Raw genomic sequence first — 17,568 nt, 5'->3', positions numbered from 1 at the left:
TTTTGGTGAAGTTGTTTTCAAAGCCGTAAAAAATACATATTTCTCTTCTTCTGTATCTTTTCCATTTGAATTATAAATTGAACTGGTAGTCTAAAGATAATGGTACAGACTAAGAATATTTTCATTTTAAACGTCTACATTCCTCCAAAAAGTGTGGAGTCTGTTTATAACAATATCTCCTTGGCATTAGACTATCTTATAAATTTGTCCAGCTCTGACACCAATATTTTAATTCTAGGTGATTTTAATTTACCACACATTGACTGCATTCCATCCGAAGATGAATATTGCCTTGAAGCCTCTCCTTCTTCTTCACAATTGGAACTATCTTTTCCCGATAAAGTCCTTCTTACTGACAGTATTAAAAGCTGTATTAGAAACTCAAAAAATCGAATTCTGGATTTAGTCTTTTCTTTTGACGCTTGTTCTAGAATCTAGATCCCGAATTACTAATATTGATACATATCATCCGCCTTTGCACATTTTTTTAAATTTAAGTAATCACCTTACTGAACATAATAATTCTTTTGATTGCTTATATAACTTTGATTTCAGAAGAGCCAAGTTCCAGCAGTTTACTGAAGATTTAACTATTGCTGGAATTGCTGATACTTTAGCATTTTCTAATATTAACGAAGCAGTTTCAATTTTTTATAAGATCCTTAATAATTGTTTAGAAAAAAATCTACCTTTTAAGAAATCAAGAAATACTAACTTTAACCACCCTTGGTACACGAAAGAATTGCGTTTACTTCGAAACAAAAGAAATAAGGCATGGAAAACTTATCTCAAAACTCTGTCTCCAATCAACTTCTCTGTTTATGTTGAATTCTTTAATGAATTTAAGCCTCTTTCTAATTTTTTAAACGCTTGTTATGTTACTGATATGAGCACCTCTTTGAAAGAGAATCCTAAAAACTTTTGGAAACTTGTAAACTTAAAGAAAAAATCAGATGGATTTCCAGTTAACTTCACTTACAAGAACCTTTCGTTAGATAAAACTGTTGATATCTGTAACGCTTTCGCAACACATTTCCGTGAGTCTTTTGTCAATAGTCCTGAAGAAGTTGATGAAGTATATTTTCATAATCTTCACTCCTTTTCGCAAACTAGCTGTAGTCACATACCTGTGCCACAGAGTACGGTCCTTGGTCTTTTATCTACGTTGAATGATGACTGTTCAGCCGGTCCCGATGGTATTAAAAAAGTGCAGCAATGCCACCTACGTTCTTATTTAAACTTTCTCTAAAAACAGGAAAATTTCCCAGTATATGGAAGAAGTCATTTCTACCACCAATTTTCAACAAAGGTAACAAGGCGGATATAACAAACCACATCAGGTCCATTGCAAAGCTTTCTTCATTTCTGAAGTCTTTTAACAAGTTGTTTGTGAAAGTGTAGTATTTTTTGGTAAGAATCTCATTTTCGAACAGCAACATGGTTTTGTGAAAAAAAGGATCAACCGTTACAAATCTCCTTACATTCTAAAACATATATTCAAACGCTTTAGACAAAGGTTATGAAGTTGACTGTGTATACACTGATTTTTCTAAGAACTTAAAGCTCTTGGTTTTCCGCCATTTTTCTTAGCTTAGATTAAATCATACCTTGAAAACAGATCGTATGAGATAAAATTTAGAAATTGTCATTCTGAACCTTTTGTTGCTCAATCTGGTGTTCCCCAGGGAAGCCATCTTGGCCCTTTTCTGTTTATCCTGGTGTCTATTAACGATGTATCTTCATGTCTACTCTCAAGTGAACTTCGCATTTTTGCTGACTACATGAAATAATGCTTGCTTACTACTTTCTGAAAATTCTGAAGTGTGTACTATGGGAATGAGCAATGCCTTATCACGCTCTGTCTTTTCCCTTCATTGCCAAATCCAAAAACTTAAAATCTGTGTACACTGACACCCCCTTCTAATCTCTCCGTTTTTTTGAAAAAACTGCATTCTTTTAAGAAGGTGCTTTCCAAAATACATACATTCCAAATTTCAAATAAATCAGTTAAAAATTGTCTGACAAAATCATGAATAATTTTGCGTTAATATTAAAATTCAAAAAAAGATAACTCTTTTGGAGCATCTAGATGGAAAATTTGAAGACAAAAAAAGTCGGCATTTCAAAACTTTCAGGTTCTTAATCAACTAAAAGTTTGCGTCAGAAAATTGTTTTGAAAAAGTTTGATCATATATTTAAGCCTTAAGAATTACCGTACTTTTGTTTTCGTGTACCCATGATTTTTTGAAAATGTACGAAACAGACGAAAGTCTGTCAAAACATTCAAAACCGTAACCAAAAGTATATGTACAGAAACCTACCACAAAAATAATCAAAACAAAGAACCCATCAGTGTGTAACCAAGTCTATAAAATTTAACTGTACTCGATGTACTCTATATGTGAACTTCCTCATTGCTCATAACACCATTTTGTTTTTCCAACATGTGTACAAAACAGTAAAAATTACTCAAAAATAAAATAAAAACAAACAAATAAACGGGACCTGATGGTGACATTTGCCTTTTGCGGATGAAAAAAAAAACGCAAAACATACTACTTTAGGTGTAGACTAGGTTAGGTTGGTATACCGTATAAGTATGATACCATAAACATGTGGCGGCAGCGGTAGCGGTACAGGTAAACATTACAAAAATGAGGAAATTAAAATAAAAACAAATCTCTCATCCATAGCACGACGACAAGACCAAGAGCACATAAACTCTTATTTGTGTACAAAAAATAAATAAATATATAAATAGAAACCTATCATCATTGTATAGCGATTTGTATATTTTGATTTTTATTTTTACGTCTGACGCTCCCGCTAAAAATACCGTCAGTCTATCTCTATCCGTACCTCACCACATTCGATTCATCTTTTAATTTATGTCACACACAAAGACCGAAAAATAACAGATGATAAGCTCTTCAAAACATATAGAAATAAAGGCAATTAAAGAGTTGGTGAACTACTAAACAATTTTGCTCCGTTCTTTTCTACTGATTGAAGTACAATCGTTATTTGAATAATGATTAAGAAACAAATAAAAATAATTTAACTATCCAGTGATAACGCCCTGTAGCATGCAATATGCAGGCATACCAGTAGTGTTGACAAATAATCATAACAATAAACATCAAACGCACAAACAAATTAACCGAGTTTCTATTATAATTGACAAATGGTTAGAATGTCTATATCACCACACCCCTTTGTGTTTATTTTTTCTTTTAAATATAAAGGCTTAGAAATCGGAGATGTAGTTAGGGGTTGTTTGAGATCTAATGCCAGTGTTGCCAGGTGACAAAAAGGTATGAAATTATGTCTTAGAATATTTAATGGCAATCAAATTTGTCTATTGTCTTAGTTTGTATTCTCTACCCGGGCGCCAATTAAACGCTTCTTTAGATTCAATTCTTTTAAATATCTGCAAACGAATTTGTTGAACCTTTTGTAAATCTTATTCGAAATGGCTATGCATTTGAAAAGTGAAAAAGTTAGATATCTAAATAAATAAATACCAAATAAATCCCTGCCCGGGCGCCATTTAATTTTTGTTTTATTCTGCTAACCACATACATATTCATATTCATTTGAAATACTGTTTGAACATACTGTAGAAGTTCTAGAATTTCTTAAAACATTTCATTTTGTATTATTTTATTAAAAAGAATGGGTATATGTCCTTTTCTCGGGCGCCATTTAACAAGTTATCAATTTCTAAGTGTATTGGCCCGTAATATTGAATCAAACGCTTGCAGATCTTATTTTTGTACTGGTTTTTGTTGTACAGAAAAAGAGAACAATATTTATATATTCATATTAAATAAATAAATCCCTACCCGGGCGCCATTTATTTGTTTCTTCTATCTACATATTTAAATTTGTATATTTATTTTTAAAAAATAATTAAAGATACTTATAGAAGTTATTTAAATTCATAAATAATGTTGCTTTCTATTTTTTAATAAGAAAATTCAAACTAGTCCTTTTCTCGGGCGCCATTTAAAAACTTCTCAATTTTAAATATTACTCAAAAATCTAGTGAAAATTTAATCAAATTCATTGAATTCTTACAGGTCTTATTTCAATTACTCATGTTTTTTAAAAGTCAAAAATTCAGATATCATATAAAAATAAATAACCCTCTGCCCGGGCGCCATTCAATGTTCATTTCTATCTGCTATCTGTTTATATTCATTTGAAATACTGATAACAAGTACTGTGGAAGCTAAACAAGTTCTAATTGTTTTTGTTTGAACTGCAAAAATTAAAAGAAGTGAAAAATTTAGATATCTTAGTAAATTAATTAATCCTTTCCCGGGCGCCTTTTAATAATTCGTTTTTCTTTGCTTTCTTTATTCATTTATGAAATTGCTTGGGGCATACAATTTAATGACGATCCTATTTGAGCTATCTAAGTAAACAGTAAAAATTCAGATATCGAATTAAAAAAATCCCTGCCCGGGCGCCATTCAAGTTTTGGGTTTTCTTTTATTTGTTCATACATTTTTATTTAAAATGATAATTACTGAAAATGCAGAACTTAGGCTACGCTTAAAATTGTATAGCTTCCTAGTATTTAACAACAGAATAATAAAAACGTCATTTTCCCGGGCGCCATTTAAGAACTTATCAATTCTAAATTTTACTTAAAAATGTTGTGAATATTGAATCGAATTCATTGAATTACTCATGTTTTTTAAAAGTAAAAAATTCGGATATCATATAAAAAAATAACCCTCTTCCCGTTCGCCATTCAATGTTTTTTTTTTCTTTCCGCTATCTGTTTATAATTATTTAAAACACCACAAATAAATATCACAAGTACTGTGGAAGCTAAACAAGTTCTAATTGTTTTTCCTAATATTTTACAAAGAACTAAAAAAAAGTCCTTTTCCCGGGCGCCATTTAAAACTAAACACAATTTTAAAAACATCCGTTAATACAATTTAATAAATATTGAATCATATTTAGATCTTTTTTGAGCTAAAAGAACTAAAGGAAGTGAAAAATTTAGATACCTTAATAAATTAATAAATCCATTCCCGGGCGCCATTTAATAATTTTTTTTTGCTATCTATATTACATTTTGAAATTGCTTGCGACATACAATTTAATAACGATTTTATTTGAACTGTCTATCTAAACAACAAGTGAAAAATTCAGATATAGCATTAAAAAATTCCCTACCCGGGCGCCATTCAATTTTTGGCTTTTCTTCTATCTGTTTATATTTATTTAAAATTATAATTACTGAAAATAAAGAACTTAAGCATTGCCTAAAAGGGTATAATTTCCTAGTATTTAACAACAAAACAATAACAACGTCCTTTTCCCGGGCGCCATTTAGCAGCTAATCAATTCTTTACATTTATTTGGTCCATTGATCTACACAAATCATTGAATCACTTATTGCTTTAAAGGAAAAAAACACATGTAGGTGTCATATGGCAACACTTCAAGGAACTGATCTGCATTTGTGTTTTTATTTTGAACTGAATTACTCATCAGCATATAATTCGAGGTACATTATTCTCTCTCTTAGTTTGGAGCTCAGTCCGGCAACTTTATTTTCTTTCTCAAACCTTGATGAATCATTATTATACTTTGTGTTTTCCTTGTTTTTGTATAGTTTCTGTACAATTTTTGTTGTTGTTTTGTTTATGATAATAATTTACGTACACAAAAGTATAGCTCAGGCTACAAAAATTCAGCTTATAAAAGAAACTAAATTCCATAACAGAGAATCAAACGAGTGTGTAGAAGGTATCTTCTTCTCTCAATCTTGGTGCCTATGCCTCTGCCTTTGACTGAGTAAGAATGTTGTGTTGTAGATAGATACGTAAGGTTTATAGACTCAATAACATGCGGGAGATTCATCATCATCGTCTTCTTCGTCGTTTTAGTATACATCGTCATGATCATATCGCGCGTTCTGTTCTCATCTTCTTCTTAAGTTATATAGAGAGACTCTTCTAAAAGAGCCTCAGCTGCAACCATCACATCAGACGAAGTTGAAGCTGAATATCTAAAGCCGGCAGCACAAGCCACAGCCAGAAACCATGAACATTTCATGGCGATGGCGCGGTGGCGGCCGACGCGAAGCGACGGTAGTGGCGCAGTCTGCCGCGCTGCCATGCCGGCCGCAGTGGTGTTTTGTTGGATTCGTTTAGCTCATGATTCAGTTGAGTGTGATCGTTTAACCCGTTGACAACGTTTGGCTATTTTTATAAATGTTGTTTCCACTTTTTCGTGTATCTATTTTGTTGTATTTTTATATTTTTGTCTCTGATAAGACGAAATTCCGATCGACTCTTTGTGGTGGTAATTTGTTGTTCGAACGCTCGCTTGCCCCTGTTCGTGCTCCTATAGTCCCTACTTTTAAAACCCACTGATTTTTATTTTCCTTACATAAAATCCAAGCGAGTAAGTGCCGAGGAAGCAAGGGAACCCCTCCCGTTCGTTGTAACAAGTGGATAGTCAACTGCAAACTAAAAGCAGCAAAATTTTCGCAAACCAGCTGGACACAGAGGACGGTAGCTATAAGCTGTATACCGTAAGGTAGTCAGAGTTACACCGACCGACCGCCCCGAGAGGCTATACGCAACACCCGGTACGGAACACAGTACCTATAAACTCATTCCGTTCGTACTCAGTCTCAGTGCTACATTGGATAGTTTGGCTTAGCCCGTTCAGACTTCAGTCAGTGTAGATTCTGAACACGACGACGACGAACGACAACGACACGATACACCATAGCGCGCATAGTGGAATTATTTTTAATTTATTTTTATTTGCAAACGAGATATAAAAGATAAACAACACAAACAAATTAAAAAACAACACGAACGAGGAAAATTTTGCACCAACGGCATAACGAAAAAGAAAACAAGAAATTTCGAAACATCGATCGGTAATTTTGATATTTTGAAAGAGTGCGAAATTATTTTCTATACAAAACAAAAAAATGCCTGAAATCAATATTGACAGTTCGAATTGGAGTTGGAGTTTAAGTTCGATGATGGATTACTTTGAATACCTTGAAGTTGCCTGGGCCTATTTTCTAATTTTCTGGGAGTATTCGCATTGGATTGCGTATGCCTTGGCCTTTATCACACTTGTCCCAAAGGTGTGGAGAAGAACTGTAAACGGTGCAGAAACGGAACTGCGAAATGTCAAATTTCACAGATGCTACGGAGCCGAACGGTGCTGTCATCCTCTAGAAGCCGACGACTCCGAAATAGTTCGACCTCGGAAAAAAGTTCTCCGTCGATTTCCACCCAAACGAGACTTGAGTACCGAAGATAAACTAGAGTCTTCACATTCACAAACCTCATCAGCATCAGCATCACAAGTAGCAGCTCTACTCCCCACGCAACCAAACCATGTCAATCAAATTGCAAAAATGTTCGAGGGCAATGCTCGCAAAGTCAACCGAGTGACGCCAATTATAACAAACGAACAGAGCTCCTCCGGTTTGCATCAACAATCACCAGACGAAGCCGTGACAAAGAAAAAAACCGTAAACGACGACTTAAAGTACGAGAAAATGACATTGCGAAACTTGGAAGAACGTTACTTCAAACCCTCTCCAGCCACTGCCGCCGCCACCGTCGTCGCCGTCACCACTGCGGCGGGATTGGGAAAACCGGAAAATATCCCAGAAAACGATGAAAACTCTGGCGATTTGCTAAATCGTCCTTTGTCGTCGTCGTCTTCGTCGCCATCTACAGCGAATATTGTTATCCAGCGACGGCGTTACCCATCGACGTCGCCATCACCCCCGCCACCCAAACAACTATCCCGACCGAACTCACTTAAGGCCAGCATAGAGAATATATTCGCCTTGGCTAGCAAAGGTGGCTTAAGTCCCAATGGCGGCGGACCGGTTACATCGATCGAAGAAATCCTGTCGCAGCGCCGACTCTCCAGACCATTGTCGGCGTATTCGATAAGTGACCTCTTGGGTGACAGCTTACCAGATGAGAGTTACATTGAGAGCTTCTTTGTAAATCTAAACAATCATTAGTGTGCCATTAGTAACATTTTTTTACACATTGAAATGTCAAAAATCAGGGCATGACAAAAGAGAAGAACAATGGAAAAATTAGTTCTAAGTCGGTTGTGATAAGAACAAAGTGAAGTTAGTGTCATTTTCGAGTCAATGCGATGATGCAAACATGACCTTAACATTTTTGTTCATAAGAGACAAGACATATAATCATGCATAAATTAGTAGTTAATTTGCCATTTATTAAGTTTTAATTAAGGGCTAAAATAAAAATTCTTGTGATATTTTCCATTGTCTTCTGTTGGTTCTTTAGATAGAGAAATATTTTTATTTTTTGTTAAGGGTGATGTCACACTCGAATGACACTTCTCGCTCTTATCGTGTATTGTTTTAAGATTATAAAAATTATTATTATTTCATTTGTTTGCTAACAAACTGATTGTGCAAAATCAATCAATATTTATACATAGAATCTTTTTTTAGCAAATAAATAAACAATAAATTGACAATCATCATCGGAAATGTAATCAAGTGAAATTAATTAAACAAAGAAGGAGAAAAAGACAAAGTAACAAATTTGTAATAATTGTTCTTTTTTGTATTTAAAAACTTTTTATTTACCTCAATTTCCTTTACATTTTGTTTTTATTGAAGACTAAAGGAATTATATTGATGGAAAATATTGAAACGTGAGATAACACTTTTTTAAATAAAAGAATTTCTTTTTGGGTGTAACAAAAAATACAAAAAGTCAATTAATATTTGAACAGCTTTGAGTTGTTTAATTTTGAATTTAATTTCATGTGATCGATCTTTTGTGATTTTGTGAGTTGAAGTCGTTGGGTTCAGAATTTGTCTCCTTCTTTTTTTGTTTGTTTGACAAAAGTATTAAATTTTGTATTTTAAATTTCAACAAGAAATAATGTTTTTTTTTTAATTAAGAAAATTGTACTGAAAATTGGAACTATATAACCTACTAACTTTACGATAGAAATAGGTTTTTTTTTTATGCGCAATATTTTATGGTAATAAATTAAAAAATCAAAATTAATTGTGTTTGATTTATTGTTAAGTGTTTGTTTCTTAATTTACTTCTCGAAGCAGCGTTTCAATTGAATGAATAGAAATTTGAATAAATTCAACAGAATGTATCAATGACAGTGGTGGATTAGTTCGTGCGTCTGGACGCTAGGTGGACAGAAAATAAAGTAGTTTATTTGTTTGATGTCTTTGGTTTGACAGTTGAGAATGTCACACTGAGTTGACATTTCTATTCTGGATCGTTTAACGCTAGAACAACGCTTCCAAATTGTGGAAATTTACTTTGAATAAAATAAGTTCGTAAGGCACTTCGTACATTTTACAATATTAAGTAATTAAGCTCTAGAACATCAAATCGACATCCACCATCTCTTCATAGATTTCAAGGCCGCATATGACAACATCTAAAGGACGAGCTGTATAGAGCCATGTCTAGTTTTTGCATCTGTGCAGGATGGTTGGGTTAGGTTAGGTTATAGTGGCTGTCCAAGATGGAAACGGACACACTTAGGCCAGTTTAATGGCCCATTGTGATACCACATGAATCTTGAGGCTTCCTCCTAACCTCAATGGAACCAGCTAGAGTCCCTTACGAAACGTGAGAGGCTGATTATACTGATATGATATGATTTAGTTAAAGAAGAATTCTCCTAGGTAATTCTTGCGTTTCCGAGCTAGAGCAGGGCATGTGCAGAGAAGATGAAGAACCGTTTCTTCCTCTTCCTCGTCCATACAGCTTCTGCAAAAGTCATTTGAGAATACGCCTAGTCTCATGGCGTGCTTTCCTATTAGACAGTGTCCGGTTATGACACCTATTATCGAGCTTATATGCGATCTGCTTAGAGAGAGCAAGCACCTTGAACGTTTTAAATCCAGTGTTGGCCAGATGTTTTTTGTGGCTTGACACGTGGTGATGTTGGTCCACGTGGTGCCTGCCCTCCTCACAGCGTGTTGCATTAGTATAGCAGTTTACAAGTAGCGATTGGTATGCCAGTACTTGCCAAACGTGGTAGGATGGGCTGTACTGTACCGTTCCTGGCGAGTTCATCTGTCTTACAGTTACCTGGAATGTCTCTATGGCCCGGCACCCAGCAAAGGTGAATATTAAACTGTTGCGCCATCTCCATTAGAGATGGTCGACAGTTATGGACTGTTATGGAGTTTGTAGAGACAGAGTCCAGAGATTTGATAGCGGCCTGGCTGTCGGAGAAAATACGGATATCAGATGTTGATATCACGTTTTCTTTGAGCCAAGACAAGACTTCCTTTATCGCCAAAAGTTCCGCCTGGAACACGCTACAATGATTGGAAAGGCGGAATGAGAGACTTAATTCCAGTCGTTCAGAGTACACACCTCCACCAACCCCTTCTTTGGTTTTTGAGCCATCTGTGTAAAAATGGATTGACTCATCCTCCAAGAATGTCCTATCCTCCCAAAAAGATCTGGTAGGTATAGAAATCTGGAAGTTTCTGTCGAATTGTAGTTAGGGGATGGTGTAGCCTGTGTGCTTTGGAATTGATTCTAAGTGCCTTCGAATTACGGAGTGTCCAATGTTGTTGTTAGTCCACTGCGACGAAGCATTGAGGCGGATAGCAGAGCTTGCAGCTATTTGTTTACTAAATATGTCAAGAGGTGTAAGGTAGAGCAAGGTGTCCAGTGCCGCAGACGGGGTCGTGCGAAGCGATCCGCTTATACATAGGCAGGCTGAACGTTGGACTTTATTTAACTTGTCCCTGTTTATACCTTTCTCTAAAGCAGTCCGCCATACTGCCACACCGCCATACTGCCACACCGTGCATTAAAATCGGTCTGATTACCGATGTGTATAGCCAATGCGTGATTCTGGGCTGTAAACCCCATTTATTACCAATAACTTTTTTGCAAGAAAAGAGAGCTACAGAAGCTTTTTTGACTCTTTCCTGTACGTTGCGTTTCCAATTTAGTTTTTTGTCTAAGACAAGACCTAGGTATTTAGCCTCGTCTGAGAATTTTAATTGGATTCCTTTAATATAAGGAGGGTTGAAAAAAGGAATTTTGTACCTCCTGGAAAATAAGACCAGATCGGTTTTGTGTGGGTTAACACCCAGTCCACACCGATCAGCCCAAAGTATTAGTCTGTCTAAGGCATTTTGTAAGAGTTCTTTTAGGATATTAAGATGCTTTCCTGAAACTGCTATAGCAACGTCGTCCGCATAGGCTATCACTCTGAAACCCTCCGCATCCAGACTAGTTAGGATTTCATTCACTGTGCTGGATGATCATGGGGAATTAGCACTGCTCCATAAAGGTTAAAAAACTTAGAAGAACCTTTCGATGTCAAAAAAGGTTTTAGACAAGATGATGCGCTGTCATGCGATTTCTTTAGCATCGTCCTTGAATGAATAATACCAGAGGAACTGTCTTAAAAATCTGTCCATGTCCAATTACTATCATGATGATGATGTTGACATTATCGGAATAATTCAGCTTGATGTCAATGGGCTTTTGTGAGTATTGAGGCAGATTCGACAAAAATAGGTTAAAGCGTCATGAGGGCAAAACAAAGTACATGCTGTTATCTAGAAACGACCTACAACACCGACGTCTCGGTCAAAACGTTACCATCGTCAGGGTTAACATTGAGGTAGTTCGTCTACCTAGGATCCGCTATGAACGTAGAAAACAACACCAGTGCTGAAATTAAACGAAGAATAACTCTATCTAACCGCTGTTTCTTTTCTTTGGGCTAAGAAATCAAATTGAGTAGCAAAGCCCTCGGTGCAGAAGCATGGACTATGACAAAAGCGGATGAAAGAATCTTGAGTGGTTTCGACAGCAAAGTTTTTCGTGTGATCTACGATCCCGCATACAAAGAAGGTTAGTGGAGGCGAAGTTGGAACGACGAGCTGTACAGGCTGTACAGTGACGTAGACTAAGTCAAAAGGATAAAAGTCCAACGACTAAGATGGTTGGGTAACATGGAGTGCATGGAAACCTATGCTGCGGTGTGAAAAGTCTTCGAAACCACACAGGACAACGCAATAGAGAAACCCCGTGGATCAGATGTGCGCACAAGTGTAAATTGATCCAGGGACCGAGCTACATGGATGGACAAGTTGGTTGGGAGAGGCCCTAGTTCACAAAGGACTGTAGTCCAACTTTGTTAATAAACAAAATTTCCGCAAATGGTGCTAAAACAATTCACAAGACATTAACAGATCTCATTATATCCATTTAAATTGACTTTTTGGTGTGGCTTACCATCTGGCGGTATCATTGGTCCTTATTTGTTTGAATATGAAAAATGATCTGTCGTTATGGCGAACAGCAGGCGCCTTTTATTGATTCTTACTAATTTTCTTACGAAAATTCATCATCTAAATTTCGATGACATTTGTATGCTCTATCGTAAATTTATTGCAAAATTTATTTGATGAGAATTTGATTTCTAGAAGTGGTCATGTTAACTAATTTTCTGGTTCGTTCAACTTAAGGTCATCCCAATTGCTTTGCCACACAAAAAATAAACTCTCAGACAGACACTTTTTTAATAATCTTCAAGAACTAGTAGACATTTCAGGAAACAGCCTATTACACTTTATCAAAACCTCTAAATGGCTAGAAGAAGATAATCCATAGACATCATAGGTTTTTATATTTTATTTTCAGAGAAGTTCAATACTTCGAGGTATTACAATGGACCTACATTGCCAGCACATTTACCTAACCTAAGGTATCTTGATTACTTTTTATGAAGCTTTGTTAAGTCATTGTCTTATGCCGACAAATGAGCAACTTTTAAAGCATTCGAAGTCAATATTTAAGTCACCATTAACCTCATTTGGTCAGATTTATTGAATGAAGTAGTGGAAAATTAGACTGATCGAATGGACTCTTTTATGATTATCTAAATTTTTCAAGCTCTTAAAGAAAAACACCTGATACAACGAATTATGTTAATTAATTCTTAAATATTTGTTCTGAATACATTTTTTGGCTGCCAGTTTATATTGTCTCAATGTATAGTGGCTCTTTTCTGGTTTACCACTGAAAAATGGAATGCGATTGAAGCAAGATTTCTTCTTTTTGTTGAGTGGTTTTTCTTGTCAATGGAAAAGAACTTGTTTCCGTCAGTGTAGAGCTGTCAAATTTGTATTCGGGATTGTTTGCTTGTTGCACTTTAAACTTAGTGCTCAGTTTGAAAGATTCTACTTCTCACGCATAATTTTTCCGGGACACATTTTGTCTTCAAGCTTTTCTAGGCAATAAAAATTATGACGTTTGACTTTAAAAATCAAATTATTAAACAGTCATACAAAAGTCTCCACTTAATTTTTCAAGTCAATGAAAGAACTGTCAATGCATCAATTTATAGGAAACAATTTGACAGGTTGCAAAAGCTTGTCAATATTTCTACGATTCTTAGAAAAAAGTGATTTTCTCCAACTTCAAAATTAATATTTATGTGGATTTTGGAAATTTGTAGAGATTCAAATTGTAGAAATACAATTTTTGTTTTCCTCTTCTGCTGCTTCTTTATTTTAGGAAGAATTTTGTTCTACTATATTTTCAACATAATGCTCACAATCGAACGAACCTCGTCAGGGTGACAGATTATTCGTAAAATTTAGACTTGTTAAGTTTGATTTTTACAATCAAATAAGAAACCACATCAGTTTGACAGATAAAACTCTCGTGTAATATTTACGAGCAGATATCTGAAGTTAAATTTTAAATAATAAATCAATTTATTTTGCACCATGAAACATGAAAAAGAGAAAAGTTTTTTTGACAGATTGAAATAAAAAATAAATTGAAAAACCCCATTAAACATTTAAATTGTTCAAAATTTCTAAATACTTTCAATTCAAAAACCAAAATGATTAAGTTTGAAAGTCTTCATGGTCTGTTTCCTACAAGTTGGTAATAAGCCCTTAGTACAATGAAAGTAGGTACCTAAATATAAAGTAAACGTACTTTCTTAAGAAAACAAGTCTATTTTTCTTTCTTGGCTTCTGTTAAACCTTTCAAATGGCCTTGAAGAACTAAAAAAATTCCTCTCGCATACTTTTAATTGATTGAATTGCTCCCAAAAGAAAGTAAATCTAGATAATTTAATTAAGTTCAATTTATTCAACTTGCCATGAAGAAAAATACTATACGAGTATAATTTTTGTTTTGTTTTTGAATAGGTCAATTTATGAGCTCTTTACATTCTAATCATGACTCACATTGGATTTCTTTTGAAGACTATTCTTTGTAAGATCAATTAAAAAAAAAGAAAAAAAAAACAATGACCCAGTTTCAAGACACTTAGAATAATAGTAATAAAATAACTTTACTCAGTGAGTTTGTCACCAAAGAAAATATAGAGTAGGCTTGGCTGAAAAATCATTAAAAAAGACATAATTTTTTTTATAGATTTAATCGTTAAGTTTGACAACTTCTGAATACCTTTCGCTTTGATTTTTAAAAAATAATTAGAATCAGGTTTAAGTGAAGTCTAAGTCCAGACAACTTTCATCAAATAGTCACTTGAACTGTGATCAAAATTGGAAAGGCGGTTTTTGAGATAAACAAAAAAGCTTTTTTTTCATATCGGTCAAGTAACCATATTTTAGGAACTAAAACAAAATTGAGCTTAGCTTCTTAGAAAAGACTCTCTGTCAGGTTTTTACTTCATAGTTTTGGGTGCAAATGACTAAAAATGTTTATACAGGGTGTCGAACAGTCCTCGTCAGAAAATACAACCTATAACAAAAAATAGCACTTTCAGTGTACAGAATAAAAATATAATAAAGGGTGTTTTTTCGTATATCTATTGAACAAGCATGATGCGCAGGAGCTATGCTTTCAACAAGTCTTCACGGAGATACGTGTCAGTTCGTATAAAACAATTAATTTGATAAAGAAAACGTTTGGTAACATCATAGTTCAACGTTACAGACCCTCAAGCTTCTAAGATCTTGCGATTTAACGCCGCGCCGATCGACTATTTTGGGGAGGGATATGTTAAGTCGCTGGCGTACACCGATAAGCCTGAAACAATTAACCTCTTGCAGGACATTATTCGCCACGTATTGCCGATGTAGGCCCACAAATATTTGAAAAATTAATGGAAGATTGGACCTCCAGATTAGACTGCGTCGGTGCTAGAAGATTATATTTAAAATCAATTTAAAAAAATCATCCCTGTTTTATTCCATTTCAAGGTTAAACCCTTACCTCTAAAAAACACCCTTTGCTTGGTAAAGTTTAAGAAAGGTTTTCAAAAACTATAAAAATCGTTTTAATTTCAAAAGTTAGTGGAATCGAGAAAATTACCTCAGGTACCTTGGTTGCCTTCAGTGACAAAGATTGTAAGACACCTAAAAATTGTTATCTCAAAAATATTTCACAAACAAAAGATGAGTAAAAAAAACAACTAAAACCGAAAACCGTTAAAATCCATTAAAGAAAAATTCTATTAGTTTCTGAACTGACCTTAAACCGTATTCAGTTTGAACCATTACTTATGGAAGCACCAAACCAACTTCTGAATACCTTTTGCTTTGGTTTTAAAAAATAATTAAAATCAGGTTTTGGTGAAGTCCTATTCCAGACAACCTTCATGAAAATAATCACTACTTTGATAAAAATTGCAAAGGTGGTTTTTGAGATTTAAATAAATGCTTTTTTTTTTAAATTCGTTCAGGTAACGATATTTTCGGAGCTCAAACAAAAATCAACTTAGCTTCTTAGAGAAAATTCTCTTTCAGCTTTTTACTTCCTAGTTTTGGGCGCAAATGACTAAAAATGTTTATACAGGGTGTCGAACAGTGCTCGTCACAAAAGTCAACCTATAACCAATAGCACTTTCATTATACAAATTGCAACATAAAAAGAGGCTGGGATGCGACCCACACTGATAACTTCCCATCCCGTCTGTCGATTTGTCTTGCTTGAAAGTTTGTCTTTATGTATTAGTATCAATTTTTACCAAATTTGCGCACTATTTTCTTATCTTATTTTTATGAAAAAAATGGATTTTTATATAAAAATTATTGAATATTGAAAACAATATTTTCTGTGAAATAAAATAAGTTTGAAGCCAATATTTTTAATTTTTGAAAAGATATTTGAGTCGAAAATCAATTTTTACCAAGTTTTAGTATTGTTTTTTTTTAGAGTTTTATTTTATGTAAAAAAAACTGTCCATTCGAATTTTTTAAAAATGTTACCAAATGTTGAAAACAATATTTCTTATAAGATAAAATAAGTCAATATTTAAAATTTTTGAAGAGATATTTGAGTCGAAAATCAATTTTTACCAAATTTTATACATTTTTTTTTTTAGGTTTTTATTTTTTGTAAAAAAAACTGTCAATTCGATTTTTCTCAAAATTTGTCCCAATGTTGAAAACAATATTTCTTATAAGAAAAAATTAGTAAAAAGCTATTATCTCAAAGTTTTTGAAAGATATTTGAGTCGAAAATCATTTTTTACCAACTTTTGTTAATTTTTTTTTTGGTCTTTAATTTTTTGTAAAAAAAAAACTGTCAATTCTAAATGTAACTGAATGTTGACAACAATATTTTTTAAAAGATAAAAGTAAATTAAAGCCAATATCTCAAAGTTTTGAAAAGATATTTGAGTCGAAAATCAATTTTTACCAACTTTCATTAATTTTTTTATTTTTTGTAAAAAAACTGTAAATTCGATTTTTCTCAACATTTTTCAGAATGTTGAAAACAATATTCCTTATAAGATAAAATAAGTTTGAATCCTAAATTTCGAGTTTTTGAAAAGATATTTGAATCTATATTCAATTTTTACGAACTTTGAGTAATGTTTTTTTTTAGGTTTTTATTTTGTATAAAAAAACCTGTCAATTAGATTTTTCTCAAAATTTTATCAGATGTCAAAAACATTATTCTTCGTTGCACAAAATTGTTTTAGAGATGAAATCATATTTCAGTCGTAAAATTTTGGACGTGGCAAACATTTTTTTTTTTCAGTTTTATTGATTTATAAAAAAAACCGTTATATTGATTTTTTTCAAAAAATATATCTGTTTGGTATCACGTTACAATATGTAACAAAATTTAATTCAAGTCTCTAGCGTTTTTGGTTCGTAAGATATTTAGGGTTAGCCAAAATGTTCACCTTTTTTGAAACTGCTATGGTAAAAAAACCACCCACGCAATTTTCTTGAGAGCCCTTTCTGCCTTATGTTAACAAAATTTATTTAAAGTTGATGTCTCTTCTGGTTCTTGAGCTATGGAGGACGAAAAAACGTCGCGAACGTACGGACGTACACACGCACGCACAGACATCTTTCTAAAAATCTTTTATTTCGATTCTATGGACCTTGAAACGTCGAGAAATGTCAAAATTTTCAATTTGACAAATCGGACCCATTACAATAACTTCCTATGGGAAGTTAATTAAGGGTAACTTTTAAGTTCATCAATTGAAAAACCAATATGAGCAGGAGCTATTGTTACAACAAGTCTTTATGTCACACAATTAATTTATAGAAGGAAACAT

The 17,568-nt window shown here is 33.8% G+C and overlaps 2 protein-coding genes across 14 annotated transcripts in view; both read left to right on the top strand.

The window, feature by feature from the left end:
• Positions 1 to 17,568, top strand: part of LOC129947223 (supervillin) — a 513,320-nt gene that overhangs the window by 482,261 nt on the left and 13,491 nt on the right. The window lies entirely within an intron of this gene.
• Positions 6,129 to 9,068, top strand: LOC129947234 (uncharacterized). The gene has a single exon (XM_056057731.1). It carries the CDS (start codon positions 6,974 to 6,976, stop codon positions 8,033 to 8,035), a length of 1,062 nt encoding a protein of 353 aa, XP_055913706.1. The 5' UTR covers positions 6,129 to 6,973; the 3' UTR covers positions 8,036 to 9,068.

The sequence above is a fragment of the Eupeodes corollae genome, chromosome 2 (assembly GCF_945859685.1).
Source record: "Eupeodes corollae chromosome 2, idEupCoro1.1, whole genome shotgun sequence".
Lineage (NCBI taxonomy): Eukaryota > Metazoa > Arthropoda > Insecta > Diptera > Syrphidae > Eupeodes > Eupeodes corollae.
The sequence above is the reverse complement of the archived record's forward strand: the minus strand, read 5'-3'. Positions and strand labels throughout refer to the sequence as shown.

What these genes read in the sequence shown, in the direction of transcription:
- LOC129947234 (XM_056057731.1), top strand. Translation starts at nt 6,974, where the DNA reads ATGCCTGAAATCAATATTGACAGTTCGAATTGGAGTTGGAGTTTAAGT.